We start from the raw sequence: 18,031 nt of genomic DNA on the forward strand, positions 1-18,031 counted from the left end.
ATTGTTCATCAGCACTATCAGCAGTGTAGCAATGTGAGATCATTTATGCAAGCAGAAACCCCCTTTCCCCCCCTCTTTTACCTTCTTTTTTCTGTTTGTCTAATTAAGGATTCATAGAAATTAGCCTATTTTAAAACATCGGAACAGTTTTTTAAAATATTTCACAGCTATTTAAAAGAATATGCAATAGCTTTGATCCATAGAGGAAAGGAGGGAAACCAGTCATGTTTATGGAGTTCAGGGGTTTTATTTTGTTTTACAGTGTAACTTATTTTTTTCATAGGTTATATCATTCAATATATGTCTTTAAAAATGGAAATTTGTGTGTCCATTTGAAAGACTAAATTTTCAGTGAATTTGAATTACATAAGTCCTGACTTGAGTATATGTGGGAAATTGTTTCATTAAGAGATTCTTATTTATTATCTGTAATTAAATTCATTTAAAAAATTGTAGCCGGAAATTAGAACATTTCAGTACAGGTTTCATGTGTATCTTGTGAACATGCCTGAAACCTGCAGGAAAAAGATTGACGCTTTTGTTTAACATCGGTAACTCTCCATATCATCTGTGAATAGCATAATTGTGGGAAATACAGCTGTCTTTAAAAACCTAAAGAATGCCCGTAGTGCATCTTTCACAGATCCTTTGAGTCCAGTTCTGGAGCTGATGACTTTTGGCTTGGCTAGTCTTAATACTTTGAACAATGAACAACTGGGAGAGATTTTTTTCCTTTCTTATTTCTACTTTGTTTAGTTTACTCTGTTGCTCCATTGCTGGCCATGGCACATTCTCAGATTGCCTTGCTTTGCAGTGAGAGCACAGCAGTTCTTGTTCCTGTTAGGATACTGTGTTTGAGTAAGGGTAGAGCTACACAGTAGAATAATATTTGAATGTGTTTGAGTAGGAATATTTTTGGAGTAAGGCTTAAAAATCAGTATCTGGAAGTATTTACCAGTATTTGACAGACAAATATTGCTAGCATCATCTGCGGCTGCTGAAAATTTAAGCTAAGTTAAAACTTAATTACAGTATTTACATTACAGAGCATCACTGGTTTTCAGTTACGATGACAAAATTAATCACATTGTTAGCTTGATTACTAATATTTTCTTTGAACAGCAAGCATATACAAGGTGTTTATCATTACTAGCTTGTTTTTAATGTGTATATGATGTCCTGGTAACAAAGGTACCATTGAAACTCAGTAGACCATATTTTGACAAATCTGTTTGTCATATCCCTTTACTGCTAATAAAATGTATTTTAAGACCTCTAATACTAGTTTTGGACTACAGTATCAAGAAGTCTTATATTTGTTTGCATTTTCCACCAGTAAAATTACATCTTTCTGCAGGAAAACAGCGTTGTGTTTTCAGATAGGTCATAAGGTTCAGTATTGTGCACAGTAAAAATGGCAGAATATGACTATGAGCAAAAGATGGGGAAAAAGACAAAGGTAGCTTCAGTTGTCCTAGAGGTGTCCAACTTCCTCAGCTGGCTGAACGTAGAACTCTGACTTCTAAATTTAAAATATCTGACATGTCTAAAACAGATAGCTGATGTGATGCCAGTTTAGATCCGGTCTTACGGCAGATTACACAGACACCTTTGTGAAAACAACCAGGGCAGACAAATGATGTTTTGTTCTGTTCTGTTTACTATGTGTTAGTTACCAGAGAACTTGAAGTACATAAGTGTATGTACAAGGGACTACTAGATTTCAAAGGAGTGTAAAACAGGGAAGAGTCATTTCTTGGAAAGCAAAAATACTCTGAGAAATAATTTAAATGTGTAAAATAATTGACAAAAAGACATATTGTCCAAATCTATACAGATGTCCCTCGCTGATGCCCAAGAATGTTGGGCAATAAAATGCAATAAGGCTTATGGTGTGTGTGAAGTTATGACTAATTATCATTTGCTGATATACTGCAACTATTCTAATTCTGTATTATTTAGAAAAGTCAAACTAGTAAATCACATAATATATTTATTGAATTCGCAAAATATTTTTTTGCTTACTTAATCAAAAAATTAATAGGTTTTTTTTAAAGAGTGGGAGTCGGGGGGGGGGGGGAACAAAACAAAACAAAACAAAAACCAACCAACCAACCAAAAAACAAAACAAAAAAAACCCACAAAATATATTTCCTTAGTCCTCAGTGGAAAAAAAAAAAAAAACAAGCTGTGTATCATTATAGTCAAATTAATTAATTTTCCCTCTACCCACTGCTGGAATATCTCTCTGTCTGTTGGAATAGAAGGCTATTGTCATACCACTGTAATTGTTAGAAGTCATGGAAAGGAAAATAAGGACATGACTGCTGTGACAATTCCATTTTATTTGAACTAATCTTGCATAACGCTTAGAACTGTATTACATCTTTGAATTTGGAAAGCATTTTTGCTGTTAATGCTCAAATGCTAGACAAATGAAAACACTGAAGACAGTTTTGCACTGTGAAAGTAATGATTTGTCAGGCATTAAAATCCTTGCTGCAAAATTTATTTTTAAGGAATCTTTTAATGAACAAAATGGTACAAAAAAAGCATGGATTTAACATAGGTAGACAGATGCTTGTACTGATTGTGCAGCAGAAGTTCGTTGATTCCTAAAAGTGTTCAGCTTTCTGCATGTATCCATGTTGGTTTACTTTGGCAAACTGACATGAGACAGAAATAAATCTGTAGTAGAATAGAGCAGATACAGCTTTGCAATTACTCTCTAATGTCTTTGTCCGTTTAGCTAAGAATGAAACTCAAGTATGGCCTGCTGAATCCAAAACACCAGAAGTTCAAGAAATCTCCCCACAGTCCCTCCCAGGTAATGAAAACCCTATTTTTAGAAACTATGTGGAATATCTTTGCCAAATACATAAACTAAAATTAAATCCATCTTGTTCAGAGTTAAATGATGAAGAGTGACTTTCCACCTACTTGTTGACCCACATTTCAGAATTCTTTATGTAGGCATATGCTTATCTTCATTTTCTGTAGTCTGGCTTCTATCCTATAACTGAGACTGAAGTCTTGATTCTGCTGCCAGAGACAATGGTTGGCTTCTGCCAACTTCTTTGCTGAAAGGGAGAAAGGACGCTTAAACAGTGGCAAGGCTTTAAAATAAAAAAAGAACTTGAGGAAACAATACAGTGAAGGTTTGCTTGATTTTAGCTTAGTCATAGTGATCTTGCTTGCATTACTCTATTCCATCTATGAAGTATTTCCTGGCTGGCTGAAATGCTGTGTCACAGTATTGCTTTGATGTCCCATGGTTCACACAGATACTGCTGTTGAATACGACTGTGTTTATATTATTCCTTAAGTATATCAAAGATACCATACTTTACATCATCAGAGCAACTCAGTCTTTATCAAACAAACAAACAAAACCCTCCCAAAGAATATGTAGGGAATAAAACATGTAGGATGAAACAACGCAGCAAAATCATGTAATGATTGACAACCATCTTTTAGATTAACCAATCCATCTTTTTTTTTTTCTCTGAAAACATTTGCAGGATTTTATTTTCTACTTGATAGATAAGTGTATTTGCCAATTTCTACTTTTAACCATCAGTTCCTTTCTCCAATAGCTTTGTATGGATAGCTCTTTTCATCCTAAATATTAAGAAGAAAACAAAGATGATCCTCCAGAGGAATTTGTTATCAAAGATGTCTCTGAAATTTACAAGTTTAGCATATGTGTAATAAACAGCTTGCTTTTAATGGAAATGTGTGGATACTTTTTAAAAAACTGTAAAGAATAATTTTTTCAATTAAATTTTTTTGTTGTTTTACGGTTTGAGGTCTCTTGTGGACTTAAATTCTGCAGTTATTTAGTGAAATTATTTTCCTTGTCTAAGTAACCACAGAACAAGCAATCTAGGAATATATTTTGTAACATATATTTGGCCATTTTGTGAAAATGAGAACTGAATGCATGAATTTATATGATTTGCTCCACCGCAAAATCCTAGTCCTCAGGCTTGAGTTCATCTGATCAAAATATCTCATTCCTTGTCCCAGAATTTACTGGTTTATTTACTGTGAAATCTGGCACCAGATTTGATATATCACCTGGGGAGAAGAGAATCGGTCCATTGTGTTTCCTGTCCTTTGTGTTCTGTAACTATGTTTATGTACATGGCGCGCAGTAATTCTAACCATAAGCATCGTCATCTCTAGATATAGCACAGAATTATATGTTTATGAAGTTGGATAATGTGTTTCATTATACGTGATAATATTGACAAGTACTGTCTTTAGTGACAAATGATATATAAATATTTGTTACACCTAAACATATTATTGCTGTTATCAACCCATTAGTTATTTACTGAAATATTTAGAATAATCTTCATCTTCACTTTATGCTTCCTCTGTGGTTTTGCTTCCATGTCTGTTTTTCTGTGGTGACCGTTCCTTTCAGTCATCCTTTGTTGATCACAGCACCAGTGTCTGATGTTAAAATATGAGTATGTCACACAATTTATATTCTTTAATGTATTCATTGTGGTCACAGGTTTTCAGTTAAAGAGGAAAAAAAAAAAAAAAAGAGTGTGGCAGGAAACAGGGAAATGAAAGTGAATCCTATAAAAGTAAAAGTGTAATTTCTGTCTAGCCATTGCATATGCAAAACCAAATTGAATATTGAAGCATTTGAGTCAGACTTTCACAAGTAACTTGAGCGAGAGATCTGAGCACTGGCCTTTTGCAAGGGTTGCATTTGAGAGACAGGGTAACATATAGGCACAACTAATTGAGTTTAGCAACAAGCTCTACTTCATTATGTTTCATTCAGCCTTCCCTATTTGAAAATCATACTGGATTGTTTGAGTAAAGCATAGTAATTATTTGCTGCGAAAAGTTTAAGGACTGGTGCGAGAAGTGGCAACAGAACACTGATTTAAAAGGAGCTTTGTGCTGTAGCAGCCATTGTATCATCAGTCATGCAAGAAGGGAAGAAAGGAGTTTGAAGTATTTCAGCAAGCGGACTATCTGAAAGGCCCCATGAGCTGGGCCACTTACGTATTCCACTGGGTCTTTGTCAAAGGGTGTGTCTTGTGATGTTCAGTAACTTTTTTGATGTATTTGTCAGCCAGGCATCCCATCATTTTCTTAATTTCAGGCCTCCCTTCCCTTGGCATGCACTTCTATGGAAAGACTAGTTAGTAGCTCTTTCATGGTTAGTTTTTGCCAAGCCTGTCACAATATTTTCCTCTTAGGACTAATTTATTCTTAACATAACAGTTCGAATTCATAATACTTTTTTTTTTCTTCCATTTTTAAAATGCTGTCTAATACACTTCAACTACTACTACTTTTTTTTTTTTTTCTCTCAGTTGAATCTAGTGTGAGTCTTTTTATTAACTTCAGAGGGAAATTAGAGCTAATCAACACTTAGAAATACCAGCATACTTGTCTAGGACATGAAAGAACTAGTTTGTTTATTGGGAAAAAAAAAAAAAAAAAAAAAAAAGCAAGCAAGTTGTTTCTTTATGTAAGGGATTGTACCAGAAATTTATCAAAGTAGGTTTGTGAAATAGAGAATAGTCTTGAAATGAAAAGTACTACCTGTGAAATCAAACTAGGGTTAATGTTTAGTAGGAATAATTCCATTGTTGCCATGTTTCCCAAGTTCTGTTCTTCCTGTGCTCCTTCTGGCCCCTGAAGACCTTCCCCTTATGCTCACCTGGGATATGAGGAGGAGTAAGACTGTTGCTTCCATCAGAATATCTTAATTCCAGTTGTGGAGGAAGAGAGGAACATGAATGAGAGGGTCAAGAGAAGTTAGAGAGAAAAATAGTTTAAGAAATGCTGCCTAAATGTATTCTTGCTGTATTCCATGCTGTGATAGTAAAGTAACTTACCTTGCTTGATTGTGTTAATCATTTGCTTTGCAGCTACAATTGAACAAGCACATTAAGAACCTAGTTTATCTGGTGCCCTGGAAAAGTCAGAGGCATTTCTCTATTTTTTCCTTTAATTTAGCTTTTAAAGCCTAAACTTTCTGTTTCCTGTATCTTTTTTTTTTTTTTTGTCTTTTTTTACAAACATGTCTGTGGTTGATTCACATAATCCCTACAATGTTCTGTGCAAAACAGAGGAGAGCTTAGTTTCTTTCATCCCAATTCTAGGCATGCTTTTTCTTGTTCAGCTTGCTCAGTTAGCTTAGCTGACAAGGGACATGCTTCATATGAGTATAAAACAGCTGACCTCTGAAAAAGACCAAAGCATAGTGAGTTCTAAAGTTCTGTATTTGCTTTTGGCGGTGGGTTTTTTTTTTCCCCCTATGATTACATTTCACCAGTAGAAAATGTCAGCTTTTGAAGTACTCCAGAAGTTTTCTCCCACAAGCTTCATAGAGACCAATTGCTTTAACTTCTCTGTAGAATGAAATCCTGCTTCCACTGATGACAGTAACAGCACTGTAACTGACTTAGAAGCAGCTGAGTTGGCTCCTAATAAGGCAGCATCTGATGATATTCCAGCTTTTGTGGCACTGAAAAGCACCAGACTCCAAAACAGAAAAGCGTATAATGGCTACAACTGTAGTAGTATCTAAGTAACTATTTAGAATCTGGAAAACAGCATGTTGTCTTTGGAAAATGAAGTAAGAAGCTTATAAACCTACATGATCAGTTCTTCCTTGAAGCATACTCAGTGGATTGTGGAAAAAGCATGGAGAGCATGCTGGAAAAACAAAAGTAATTCTCTTCCATTGTATCTTGAAAAGAAAGTGATCTTATATTAAACTGAATGAATACTAAAACTTAGAGGTATATTGATGCTGATCACCAATATTAAAGATCTTCTCTAAATACCAACGTGTGCTAAATACTGTGCAATTTGCTCTGTAGAAGGAATTAATGCTCTTACCATATTCAAAGCTGAGACTTTACTATCTGAAATCTGTATCAATAAGCTTTGGCATTTTATAATATGAGATTATGAGTTCTATCTACTGTATGACTGATTAAATGCCATGGGACCATGGGACCTCTCCAGCAAGATGGAAAGGAAAGAAGTGATCTTGACTTACACACCATAGGAATTAAATATTATGTGAAACAGCTGGAAGAGAATAATTATGCACTAGTTTATTACAATATGGTCAACAATTCAGTTTAGGTGCATTTGATGGCTGGTTAATAAACTGCCCATGCCTTACTCTGAAGACATGGAATTAGAATGAATGGAAGTCAAAAGCTAGGAGAATTAAAAAGCTAAGGTATTATAGGTGAATCTTTATTCTTTTTCCGATAATATTTGTATTAAAAGGATTAAAAATAATCCAGAATAACCGGGAAAGTATTTGTAAATACACTTCGTGATGTAATGGATCTTATTTGTAATGTATATCATAATGAATTTGGCAGGCTGTAATTGAAGTACAGTGTGAGATTCTAATCTTAGCTTTGCTCTTTGTGACTTATATTTTCCTTTCCTTTTGTAAAACTGCAACAAAATAAATCCAAAATATCATATAGACTTCACATATGAAAACAAAATTAAGTATTAATTGTGATGGAGTTGAGCTACTGCAGAAATTAGTCTAATCAGGTGGCATAAATTGGTGGTAAAAGCAGCAGCGGGATTTGGGCAGTAGATAAAGAAAAGATCAGAGGGATTCTAAATTAAATAAAACTTCTTTCTTCTAGCTCAGGCTGAGAAAAAACATGGACCTGAGGAATTTAGATCAACGCCTAAACCCGAATTGGTGCAAGCTCAAAACATACTGGGTAACTAATTTTGCTGGTTTTTACCTTTGTTCATTAAATTATCTTTTCATTTCCAGCAGAATTTTTCTGCTACTTGCTGCATCCCCTTTGTATTGACTCCAAAGGAAGTCCTAATTAAAAATTTCTGCTTCCCTTTGTGTTTCCAGCGGCTCACTGAAATATAAAGCAGGATGCATCTAGTTATGGCTGAACTGTGGCCCTTATACATGTGATTAGTGCTAGCAGATTTGACTGAGTGATTCCATTTTATTTTTCAAAGTAATGGCTTCTGTCTATGTGATCCCCATGCCTGACATCACATAAAATTTCCGTCAGTAAAATTAACTTCAGTGATAGAATCCAAATAATTACCTCCTTGTTTTTCCTCTGACAGGTTCCTTTAGGTAGCATCAACAGTGATGCAAAAGGAAAACTTTGTATTGCAAGTGACACGATATGATTGTATTTGTTCTGGAGGAAAAAAGAGCCCTACTGATTTCTTCATAAAGATGTCTCAGAATGAGAGATTTCTCATTTAAGTAGTAGTATTGTTAGTTTTGTGATTTGCAGCAGCACCCACTTACATCCAGAATTGCATCCAGAATTCTAAATTGCATCCAGAATTCTAAATTCTCCAATGTTGATTTTGTTGCCTGGATTTTAATCCCCAAACCATGCAAAGTTATGAACACAAAACTAAATATGAGATTGTATTTCTTTTTTTTTTTTTTTTTTAAACTTCGCTTACATTTTTCTAAAGAACAGATGGCATACATACAGGATGATGTATGATGAAGGAAAAGGTCATAGGCATTTGCAGAACTGAAATACAGATCTTCCCATGAAGATGACTGCTGACGCTTCTCAATAAACACATTTTTACATAATCCTATTGATTCATGTTAATATCATACTTTCTTGTCTCCTTTCATTTACAGTTGCAAGCAGATTTCCAGAATTTACTGAAGCTAAACCATCAGTCAATCTAATTTTCATTGTAACTTTTAATAATTTTTTTTAAAGTAAAATCAACCTTGCTTGTTTGCCAAAAATGAAATTTAATCAAAATGGGTCACTGCTTAATTTCAAACTAGGTGGTCATAGTCACTGACGGATATTCATTACCAGATTCCTGTGACCAATCAATCTTTATATTATGATTATGGAAAAGATGATGTTGTTCGTATTCTACATACCTTTTTAAGTGACAAAGTTGTGTGGTTTTTTCCTAGGTTGGAACCACTTTTTTCTTTTTTATTAAATACCATTGGTTTCAGGAGTGAGTGGTTTATAAGCCAAAATATAGATCCATACTCTGTCTTGTAATATTCTTAATCAAGTAAACCCTTGATTATTTCTTTTATCATAGCTTCTAATGAAATACAGCCACTTCCTTCTGGATCCAGAATCTCTGATGCTCCAAAAAGTCCATTGACAGAACTTGGTAATTACTTTCTTTGTAAATATGAGTAAACTTCAGTGGAAAGTTATCTAATTCTTTTGTTGTTTCTGTGGCTGGTAAGTTCTGGCAATTCAGCTGCAGTAATATCACTCTGTACGTAAAATGTGGTAGCCATTAGCTTTTTCTTCAGAAAACTTGCAGATTTCTCCTTTCATTTGAAGTCTGGTTTTGCTTTCTCTATTGTCATGACAGGGTGCTCTCAATTAATGCTTTATTTTAAAAAACAAACAAACAAAAATTCGTGAGGACATATGTGCTGACTCATCTATAGAATAATGATAGCAATTTATACTTGGCTAAAATCTGTACTCTTAGTTTACTAATTTTCTTGGAAGTACTTCATAAGCTTCTGAGGCTGACTCTGTTTTGCAGTTGGAGTACTGTTCCAGCCAACATCAGTTCTGTGGGTTTTCATGTAGTTTGCCAGATACTCGTATAATTAGTTAAAAGTGCCATAATTTGTGGATGTCGTTCTGATTTAAATATTAAATATTATGTGTTTGCTTATTTCTGGATTCATTAGTTGTTTGGTGATGAACTTCAGGACACTTTGGAAAGGCCTGATATTTGAGAAAAGTTGGCTCTGCTCACATTTTCAAAACAGTTTTACCTGTGTTAGGGTCAAAATATTATGATCAAGGACTTCTTATGGGCAAAGAGGAAACACACCTTTGTTTTTTGGTTTGGTTTTTTTTTTTAAAAAAGTTGTATTTTATATATATACACACACATTTACATGTATAGACATGTGTATTTACATATATGTATATGAATCTAAGAATTTATTGTTAATGTAATGGAAATCTTAATGGTCTATCTAATTCAAGAGTCATCATTAGTCTAGATTTAACTCTTAGAATAAAACAAAGAATATTAATCCAGGTAGAGTAGTTACATACAGAAAAAGCCTCCATAACAGCAGTACATAATTAAAACAGTAACACACAAACTTAGTTTCTACCCTTTTTCCTGGTGTTTTGCTCACTCTTCACTACATCTCTGGGTCTTAAGCTTGGTGATTTCATGCTTGTGTTGTTGATGAGTGGGGATGTTTCAGCAAGTTATGAGCATCTGGAGTCCTGTGGTGGGAGGAATGTGGTGTTCATGTTGATGATTTCTTCCTCCTCTTTTTCTTTCTTCTGCTGAGAGACAACTTACATCTGAATTTACCATATATGGTGCCATTTGTGTATGCTAGATACTACTTCTGTGTCCTTGTTGTTACCCCTAAAGTAAATTTTATCTAGCTCCAGGTGTGCAGTTTCTACAACTGACGATTGCTGAGCTGTTTATGACATGTGGTCTCCAGTCCAAGCCTGGTCGCCATCTCTTATCACCCCATGCCTGTACTCCTCTATGCCATAACCTGTGTCACCCCTTCTCAAGACCTCTGCTTTTGTGACAGGCCTGTATTTCTCTATACTGTGTCATTGACATATGTTAATCATAAATATCTCATTCTGCCTGAACAACTGCTTGCTGCTGCTATCTATATAAACAGCTATTATACTTGTTAAATGGAGTGACTTTGAATCAGTATGGATTTATGTTTCACTAAGCATTAGTCAAGGAATTATCTTATAATAGTGCTGATTGATTTAGACAGCATACTGTTACTTAATGCAATCTGCCAAATTTTAAAATAATTTCCAGGAACAGCTCTTACTTCTTGAAATGCATATCTGAATAGAATTCTTAAGACCATGAAAATGATCTTCACAAATTGTTCCTAATTTGTTACAATTTTTGACAGCATTTTTCCAGATATGTTTGAGGGGATGGGGATACATATTTTATTCACTGTAGTGAAAGAAGTTTGGTTAAATCCAGTTAGTGGCAACATTGGAGAGGGGCAGGGAAGTCAATGATTTAAGGATCTATTTGCTGTAAATGTAGCTGAAAACCTAAAAATTATTAGAGATGGGAGGTATTTTTGCTTTCTGCTGGGGAATAATAACCTAATCCTATGTTTGTCTCAGTGGTAAAGGTAAAATAATAACAGCTGAGGAAAATACATGTTTCATTCAAGTATTTGTCCTGGTTTTGTTCTCTTGTGTCTTCCATTCCTGCTGAACAGTTCCACTTAGCAAAAGCGGGATTTAATTATGTGAGGAGCATCTGTGCTCCCCATGAAGTCAATGCTGAAGTCAAAGATATTCTGTGAGAGCGAGGCAGGGGGTCGTACAGAGATTTCTCTGCACTGTGCCTCTGCATGCCTTGATGACCTGCTGTCATAAAATCAGCAAAGAAAGCAAAACTTAATTTCTGAAGTTTAAGTGTGTGTGACCTGTCTTCTGCCCTAGTTCCCGTGAAAGCTTTTTTTCTTTATTTTTCTATCTTGATTGTACCAGAGGGAGACATCTCCTTTGTTTTGTAGGCTTTCTGTGTGGTCAGTATATTTTGAATTCAAACCTTACTGAAAAGATAGCTTTGTTAACATGCCTTCAACATTCAGATGCCTTTGGGAGATCTCTCATAGTTCTTACTGGATGTAAATGGATCAATGGAAGCTTTTGCCAAAAGCTGTGAACCATACAGCTTTTGTTGGTATTTCTTCTCTGTAAGTGTAGAATAGAATAGAATAGTTGCAGTTGGAAGGGACTTACAATGAGCATCTGGTCCAACTGCTGAGTCCAAATGTATCAGGATAGTAACCTGAGATCATATTTGTTAATGTGATAAACTGGATTGAAAGTAAATGGGAAAGTAGATCCAATATATGAAGTATAAGCCAAAAAGTGATTAGACTTTTATTCATGCCTACATTAGAAATGAGCCCTACACCTAGTTGTTTGATTGTTTTTCTCAATCTCAAGTATTCAGAGAAGTTTGATTTTAAAATTCTGTTATAACTGCTTTTCAAAAAAACTCATCTTGATAAAGACCAATTAAAAATATAGATAAAAATTTTAAAATATATTATAACCTAAATGGGTATAAGTGACTGGTGCAGATATGTTTACTGGAAAGAATGGTACTTACTGGCCTGTATACACAGTTGAATAGAAAAGCAGGTCAGTAGTGTAAAACCTACAGGTGGTGGAAACCCGTTCATGATGGTCTTTAGGTAAGAATGCCCAATTCCACCTTGATTTCCCATTTTCATTAAAGCACACTTCAGATTATCCATACTTCAAAGTGAAATAACCATAAGTTCTTTGTAATAGTCTTCATAACAGCATAATGAATAAAAGATGCTCTTTATAAACTTTCATGATTATTTCACTGACCTTGCTGTACTACTCTTTTTTTTTTTTTTTTTTTTTTAATCTTTTACCGTTATACCTCCTCTTAAAATAATTACACATAATGTAATAGTAACCAGTTTATACAGACCTGCAAGTGCTGCGTAGACCAAACATATCATGTTTGGGTTGCTTCACTGTGAAGAAAAATATGTGATATGGGTTCAGCCTCATTAGATAATGTATGCTAAATTTGAACGGGTTAAAAATTAATAGCAAAAAGAGACCTTCAAACAAAATAAAAACTTAGTTACAGTTAAAATTAGATTTCGTAACACTTGCAAGGAGAGTGTCTGTCTTTGTATCACGAATTTTTTTTTCATGTTTGGTCTTAGCTACTCAGAGTCCAGCCTTGAAATCCGTAACTCTACCTTCTGCAGAAACCAGAGAGATGGACATGGGTAATAAGCAGATTAGTTCCGCGTTTTTTTTCCATTATCTTATCATCTCATAGATCTGCAAATGGTAATTTTAAGATCTGCTTTAGAATCTTGGCTACCAACACTTACAGAGCTGCTTATTCACCGTTCTTATGTCTGTGCAACCAGCTGAAAAACATATTTGTCACTGACTTAAAAACTGCTTAGAGGCAGTGTTGTCATACCTCATCGTTAGCTAATTTCTTTTTGTATAGCTGCAGCTCTTATCCCAGAAAATTTAATATGATAAAATTTCTTGCTGATAAAAATTCTTTTGGGCATGTAGAACTCAAATTTCGAGGCCAGAGGATGGTATTGCAAGCCATCATCTCCTTTTGTCATGGCACAGTTGTCTCATGTCTCACTTTCAGGCCATCTGCTATCTTGCTTAGCTTTGCATTAGCATCATCTGGAATTGCACAGCCTTCACTAAGCTATTCGATGCTAATCCATTAAATCACAGGTCTATCAGCATTTTAAACTCAGATTATTTTTTCAGCTTTTGAGGAAACACAGCCTGTTTCTTCAGGATCCAAAACATCTGGTATGACAGAAGTGCAACCAACCAGATCTGGTAATAATTTCTCACAAGATTAATCCTCTCGATGGTTAGGAATTTTCAGAGGAGACATAAAGCCTCTCCTTAAATAGTTTGTTCAGTTTGACATAAACAAAGAATAGCTGCAGATATGACAGTGCTGTATGAAATAGCAGGTTTCTTTATGACATTTTATATGAAATACTGAACAAGTAATTTGGAGGTTTTTCCGTATTTGGCTACAGCATGTAATTCTTAGCTTTTAAATTAAATAAGACTTACAGTAAATACTAAATTTAAATAGGCCTGTCCACACCTGAGTTTCATAAGCGGAATATCCTGATTTGCTGAAGTACTCTGAGTCCTAAGAAGTGAATGGGAACTGCAGAAATTCTAACGTCTTTTGAAAATCTAGCTCTTCTTTAGCCTTTCTATATAAACACAGACGTAATTCTAAATGCCCAGATTTCAAAACTGGCACTATAAAAACATGTAATTGAAGATTGAGACACTGGCTAGTTGGTCCTTAGAAAATTTCTATTTTGTGTTTCCCTTCTTTTATAGATGAGTTTGTAAGAGCTAGTTATTTGCTTGGGACCACTGACAGTTATCCAAAAGAAGAAAGAAAAATAGGAAGATGACAGCCAGTTGGAAAGATTTCACTTCATTAGCATGCCAATAGTGTAATGCCTGCTGCATATGTTTTTGGAAGAAATTAGTTTTTGAAGGAAATCTATTCTTCAAAGGGAGATTGATCACAGCTTCAGGCATTCACATGTCTAACAGAAGATAGTTTATATCTTTCATTTGGTACAACTCCTGCTTGTCATTCTTTTTCCTTCTCCAGTTTCAGCATCAGGATATCCTTCTCCCTGATTCTTGGAATTCTATACAAAAATTCCATGCAGTCCCAGTTTGCTAATTTTTATCCATAATCTGTTCTCCTTTTTTGAGTGGCTTTGTATTTCTCCTTTTTAACTCTAAAGTTCAACTGCTTTTTTGTGATTCTGCTAACAATTTGATCATTAATTATGTTACGTATCAGTGCATTGATGTATGTTTCGGAAATTATTTTCAAGTCATACTTGGCTATTGTACATTTCAGTGTCTACCTTTTTGTAGAACATAATGTCTTAGAATTACCTAGAAGTTTCTTCAGCTCATAAAAGAATATGATGCTGTTGGACGATGGTCCTTGTCACTTCAAAACAATACAGTGTGATTTTTGTTTTTATTTTCCAGCTTCACATGACTTTCTTCGCATTACTTCTACTCCCCAAACTTTTACAGCTTCAGAAATACTAGACACTGGTAAATTACAGCAGTATTCTTTCAGAAGCATACCCTTTTGGTTGGTTGGTTGGTTGATGCTAAAAAGTTTATTACTGCTTCCATATTGATGATTTCAGACAGTTATTCCATACTGTTTGCATTGGGTGTTGCTCTATGTGTTACTTTTTCAAATGCTGTAAGAGCATCCTCATTCCTGGGGTCAGACACAGCACAGGTTTAAAGCAAGACTGCAACTAGCTTACAGAGCCTGAATAATGCAGTATTAGTCAAATGGGTGTGTCAGGGAAAGATTTAAATTTTGCAAAGCTTCAGACTGTTACAGTCAAGTAAGATATGATTCTTTTTAGTGATGAAATTATTTTCTTTCTCTATTTCTTTCTGTCTGCTTTTCAATGTCCATATATGTTTTTCTGTGATTTTTTTCCTATGTGTTGTCTTAACATGAGAAAGTAAACACATCAGGCCAGACCATTCTAACTAAGCTATACTTTGGGTTACAGCTTTGGAGATAGCTTGTTATTTTTCCTGTAGTCTTTGATACATGAAGATGCTTATGGTTTTTAAGCACTGCTTGCCATGAACAAATATGTGCATCAGAGGTAAGGGTAGTGGGGAAGGAGTAGGAGGAGGTGGAGGGGAAAGGAAAGTAGTTCATTGCCCAGAACTTTACTCTGAGAAATGCAGCTATAGTTTATTAAGTTCTCTCCTGTATAACCTACTGGTTCTTGGCATCCCAATACAGTTTTCAAGAGTTCAGTTTTGCTACACTGTTCTATAAAGCATCCTACTCCCAGGCAATTATTTTAAATAAAGTTAGTTCATTCTGTTATACGGGATACCTGGAAACAAACCTGACTGAAAAAATATTGGCCAAAACTGAGAAAACTCATAGAGCTAAGGAATTTAATGAGATGGTACCAAGACACTTTAATCTCCCGAAATCACAGATTTTCCTAAATTTTCTGAAGAATTCTTAACTTCATGGAAAGATGTGGTATAAGTTGTATAGCTATTTGTTCAGGGGCTATTTAAACTATATATACATTGTTTTTCAAACTCTCTGTGAACATGTGCACACATTGGAAAACTTGAACACCTTCAGCTAAGTAGTCAGTGAGTGTATTTAAAATACTTAGAAAAAGAAGGTTCATTTTACAAACAAATAATAATAAAAAATAATACTCTGCAGAGCAGTGGAAGGTAAAATTTCTCTCCCTCAAATCTTTCTTCTTAACTTATTTACGTGAAGTTATTTCTTGGGTGTATTTACTTTTTCTTTTCCCCTGCAGCTAGCGATACTACTGAGTTGGAAATACCCATGTCCATAATTACTACAGAACCTCAGTCATTAGAAACAACACTGGGTAAAATTGATAAGATGACTTTATTTAGTTGTAAATATTTTCTTTTCTTTTTTTTTATTATTGCTGCTATTTTTGGAAGCTTTGTGTTGCTTTAGTTGTCATCATCCCAGTAATTCATATCACTTACTGCTGTCATTAACTAGATTCTCATCTGCACTCATCATTCATCTTTGTAAATGGAGGATCAGGGGCATAGAGATGCATTCCTTTCAGTGGGTTGGGTATGGTTTTCTCATTATTGAGGTACCCAGCTGTGGACCTGCCTTTCTCAATTTTGGTGGTTTGTTTGGTTTTTTTTTAAACTGTGCTGAGACAACTGAACTGTGAGAGGGAATTAAGCATTTCAGATATATTTCTGTGTAATGTTTCTGTGAAAAGGTTGTTTTGACTGCCTTTATATTGGCTGTCTTTCTGACTTCTGAATCAAAAGGTGTTTTCTTACTTCCTGCAGTTCTTAATGTACTAAGATTATTAAGTAGTAATAAGAATTTTCATTAGTATGAATAATTAGTTCACATAGTTTCCACATGGACTTCCACACCAGCCTAACAGTTCATGAGACATAACAATTTCTAGCTGATTTGCAAGCAAATTTCCCTGTGCTTCCATTCTAACAATGCAACATTTGTCTGCTGAGTCCTGTGCTATCCATAGTAGCTTTGAGGCAATTAAACCTTTTAACACAAGATTATCTTTTTGGATTTAGGTGAAAGGAAGCCTCTTTCTTCAAGATCCAGAACATCTGGCATGACAGAAATGCCACCAATCTCAGCTGGTAATGATACCTCTCTTCATTGTAGTTCTCCTGACATCTAGGCAGTCTCTCAGAGGACACAGCAAAGCTTTGCTAAATGGAGGATTCATTCTCCAGTTTAACTGGAGAGATAGAAACCACTTGTATCTGCTGCAATGTTTGAGAAATTTGGAATGAAAAGCTGGGATGATAAGATTATTTTTTCTTATGTTTGTAAATGGTTAGCTAGATTGTCCTCTGGGGCTGTCTGGTTTTTTGTGAAGGATTGTCTGTATATGGAGGCCTGCTATTTGGAGCAGGTTAAGTAAGTGCTAACATGTCAAATTTGGCCCTTCTGTACACTGCATGCAAAAGCTTCTCCGTAGGTGGAAAAAGCTTTAGCTGGTGGTCTTAAGAATATCCCATGAGTTTTTAACCCTGGGAAAATGCCAGTTACAGATCTGGTTAGAGTCGTTTAATGTTTCTAGAAAAGGTTCATAGAATCATTAGGTTGGAATAGACCTCTGAGATCGTCAAATTCAACTACTGACCTAATACCAGCATGCCCACTAAACTATGTCCCAAAGTGCCGTATCTACACATTTTTTGAATGCCTCCAGTGTTGGTGACTCCACCACTTCCCTGAGCAGCCTGTTCCAGTGTTTGACTGCTCTGTTAGTAAAGAAATTTTTCCTCATGTCCAATCTAAACTTCCCCTGGTGCAACTTGAGGCCATTTCCTCTTGTTCTATCACTTGTTACTTGGGAGAAGAGACTGACCCCCCACCTCCCTACAACCTCCTTTCAGGTAGTTGTAGAGAGCGATAAGGTCTCGCCTCAGCCTCCATGGAACCTCAGGTTCACATAGAAGAGATGTGAACCAAAAGGGATTCAATTTCCAAAGGCTGGGAATATCAAAAAATCCCAGAGAAATCACTAGGCACCATTTCCTTATTACCACCAGCATCTTCCTCTCTGTACATGTTTGAAAAACATCACCAACAGTCTTGCCTCCCTTACATCTGGAGCCAAGCCTACACGTAGCAAAGATGCGCAGTGCAAATGAGTACATATAGACTAGATCGTACACTGGTTTATGTATTAGGTTGTGCATTTCCTCCGTGCAAAACTAGGATAAGAGGGTACAAGGAAGCTATCTTCAGTGTACAATGGGATGACGGATACTACAAGTGTAAGTGGTTGAAAGATATGTTAGAATTCTGAAAAAAAAAAATGCCTTTGGTCGTTTGTTTC

At 35.3% G+C, this 18,031-nt stretch overlaps 1 protein-coding gene across 2 annotated transcripts in view; it reads left to right on the top strand.

Annotated features, from left to right (window-relative positions):
- Nucleotides 1–18,031, top strand: part of ABI3BP (ABI family member 3 binding protein) — a 165,546-nt gene that overhangs the window by 57,405 nt on the left and 90,110 nt on the right. Inside the window, exons 10-16 of one of the 2 annotated variants that reach the window (XM_086463717.1) lie at nt 2,750–2,827; nt 7,665–7,745; nt 9,094–9,168; nt 12,767–12,832; nt 13,350–13,424; nt 14,631–14,697; nt 16,744–16,820. In XM_086463717.1, coding sequence (XP_086319843.1) covers nt 2,750–2,827; nt 7,665–7,745; nt 9,094–9,168; nt 12,767–12,832; nt 13,350–13,424; nt 14,631–14,697; nt 16,744–16,820 — 519 coding nt within the window. The remainder of the gene's footprint in view (nt 1–2,749; nt 2,828–7,664; nt 7,746–9,093; nt 9,169–12,766; nt 12,833–13,349; nt 13,425–14,630; nt 14,698–16,743; nt 16,821–18,031) is intronic. The other variant, XM_086463709.1, reaches the window with a different exon arrangement.

This window comes from Leptosomus discolor, chromosome 1 (assembly GCF_034619465.1).
Source record: "Leptosomus discolor isolate bLepDis1 chromosome 1, bLepDis1.hap2, whole genome shotgun sequence".
NCBI classification, from domain to species: Eukaryota; Metazoa; Chordata; class Aves; order Leptosomiformes; family Leptosomidae; genus Leptosomus; species Leptosomus discolor.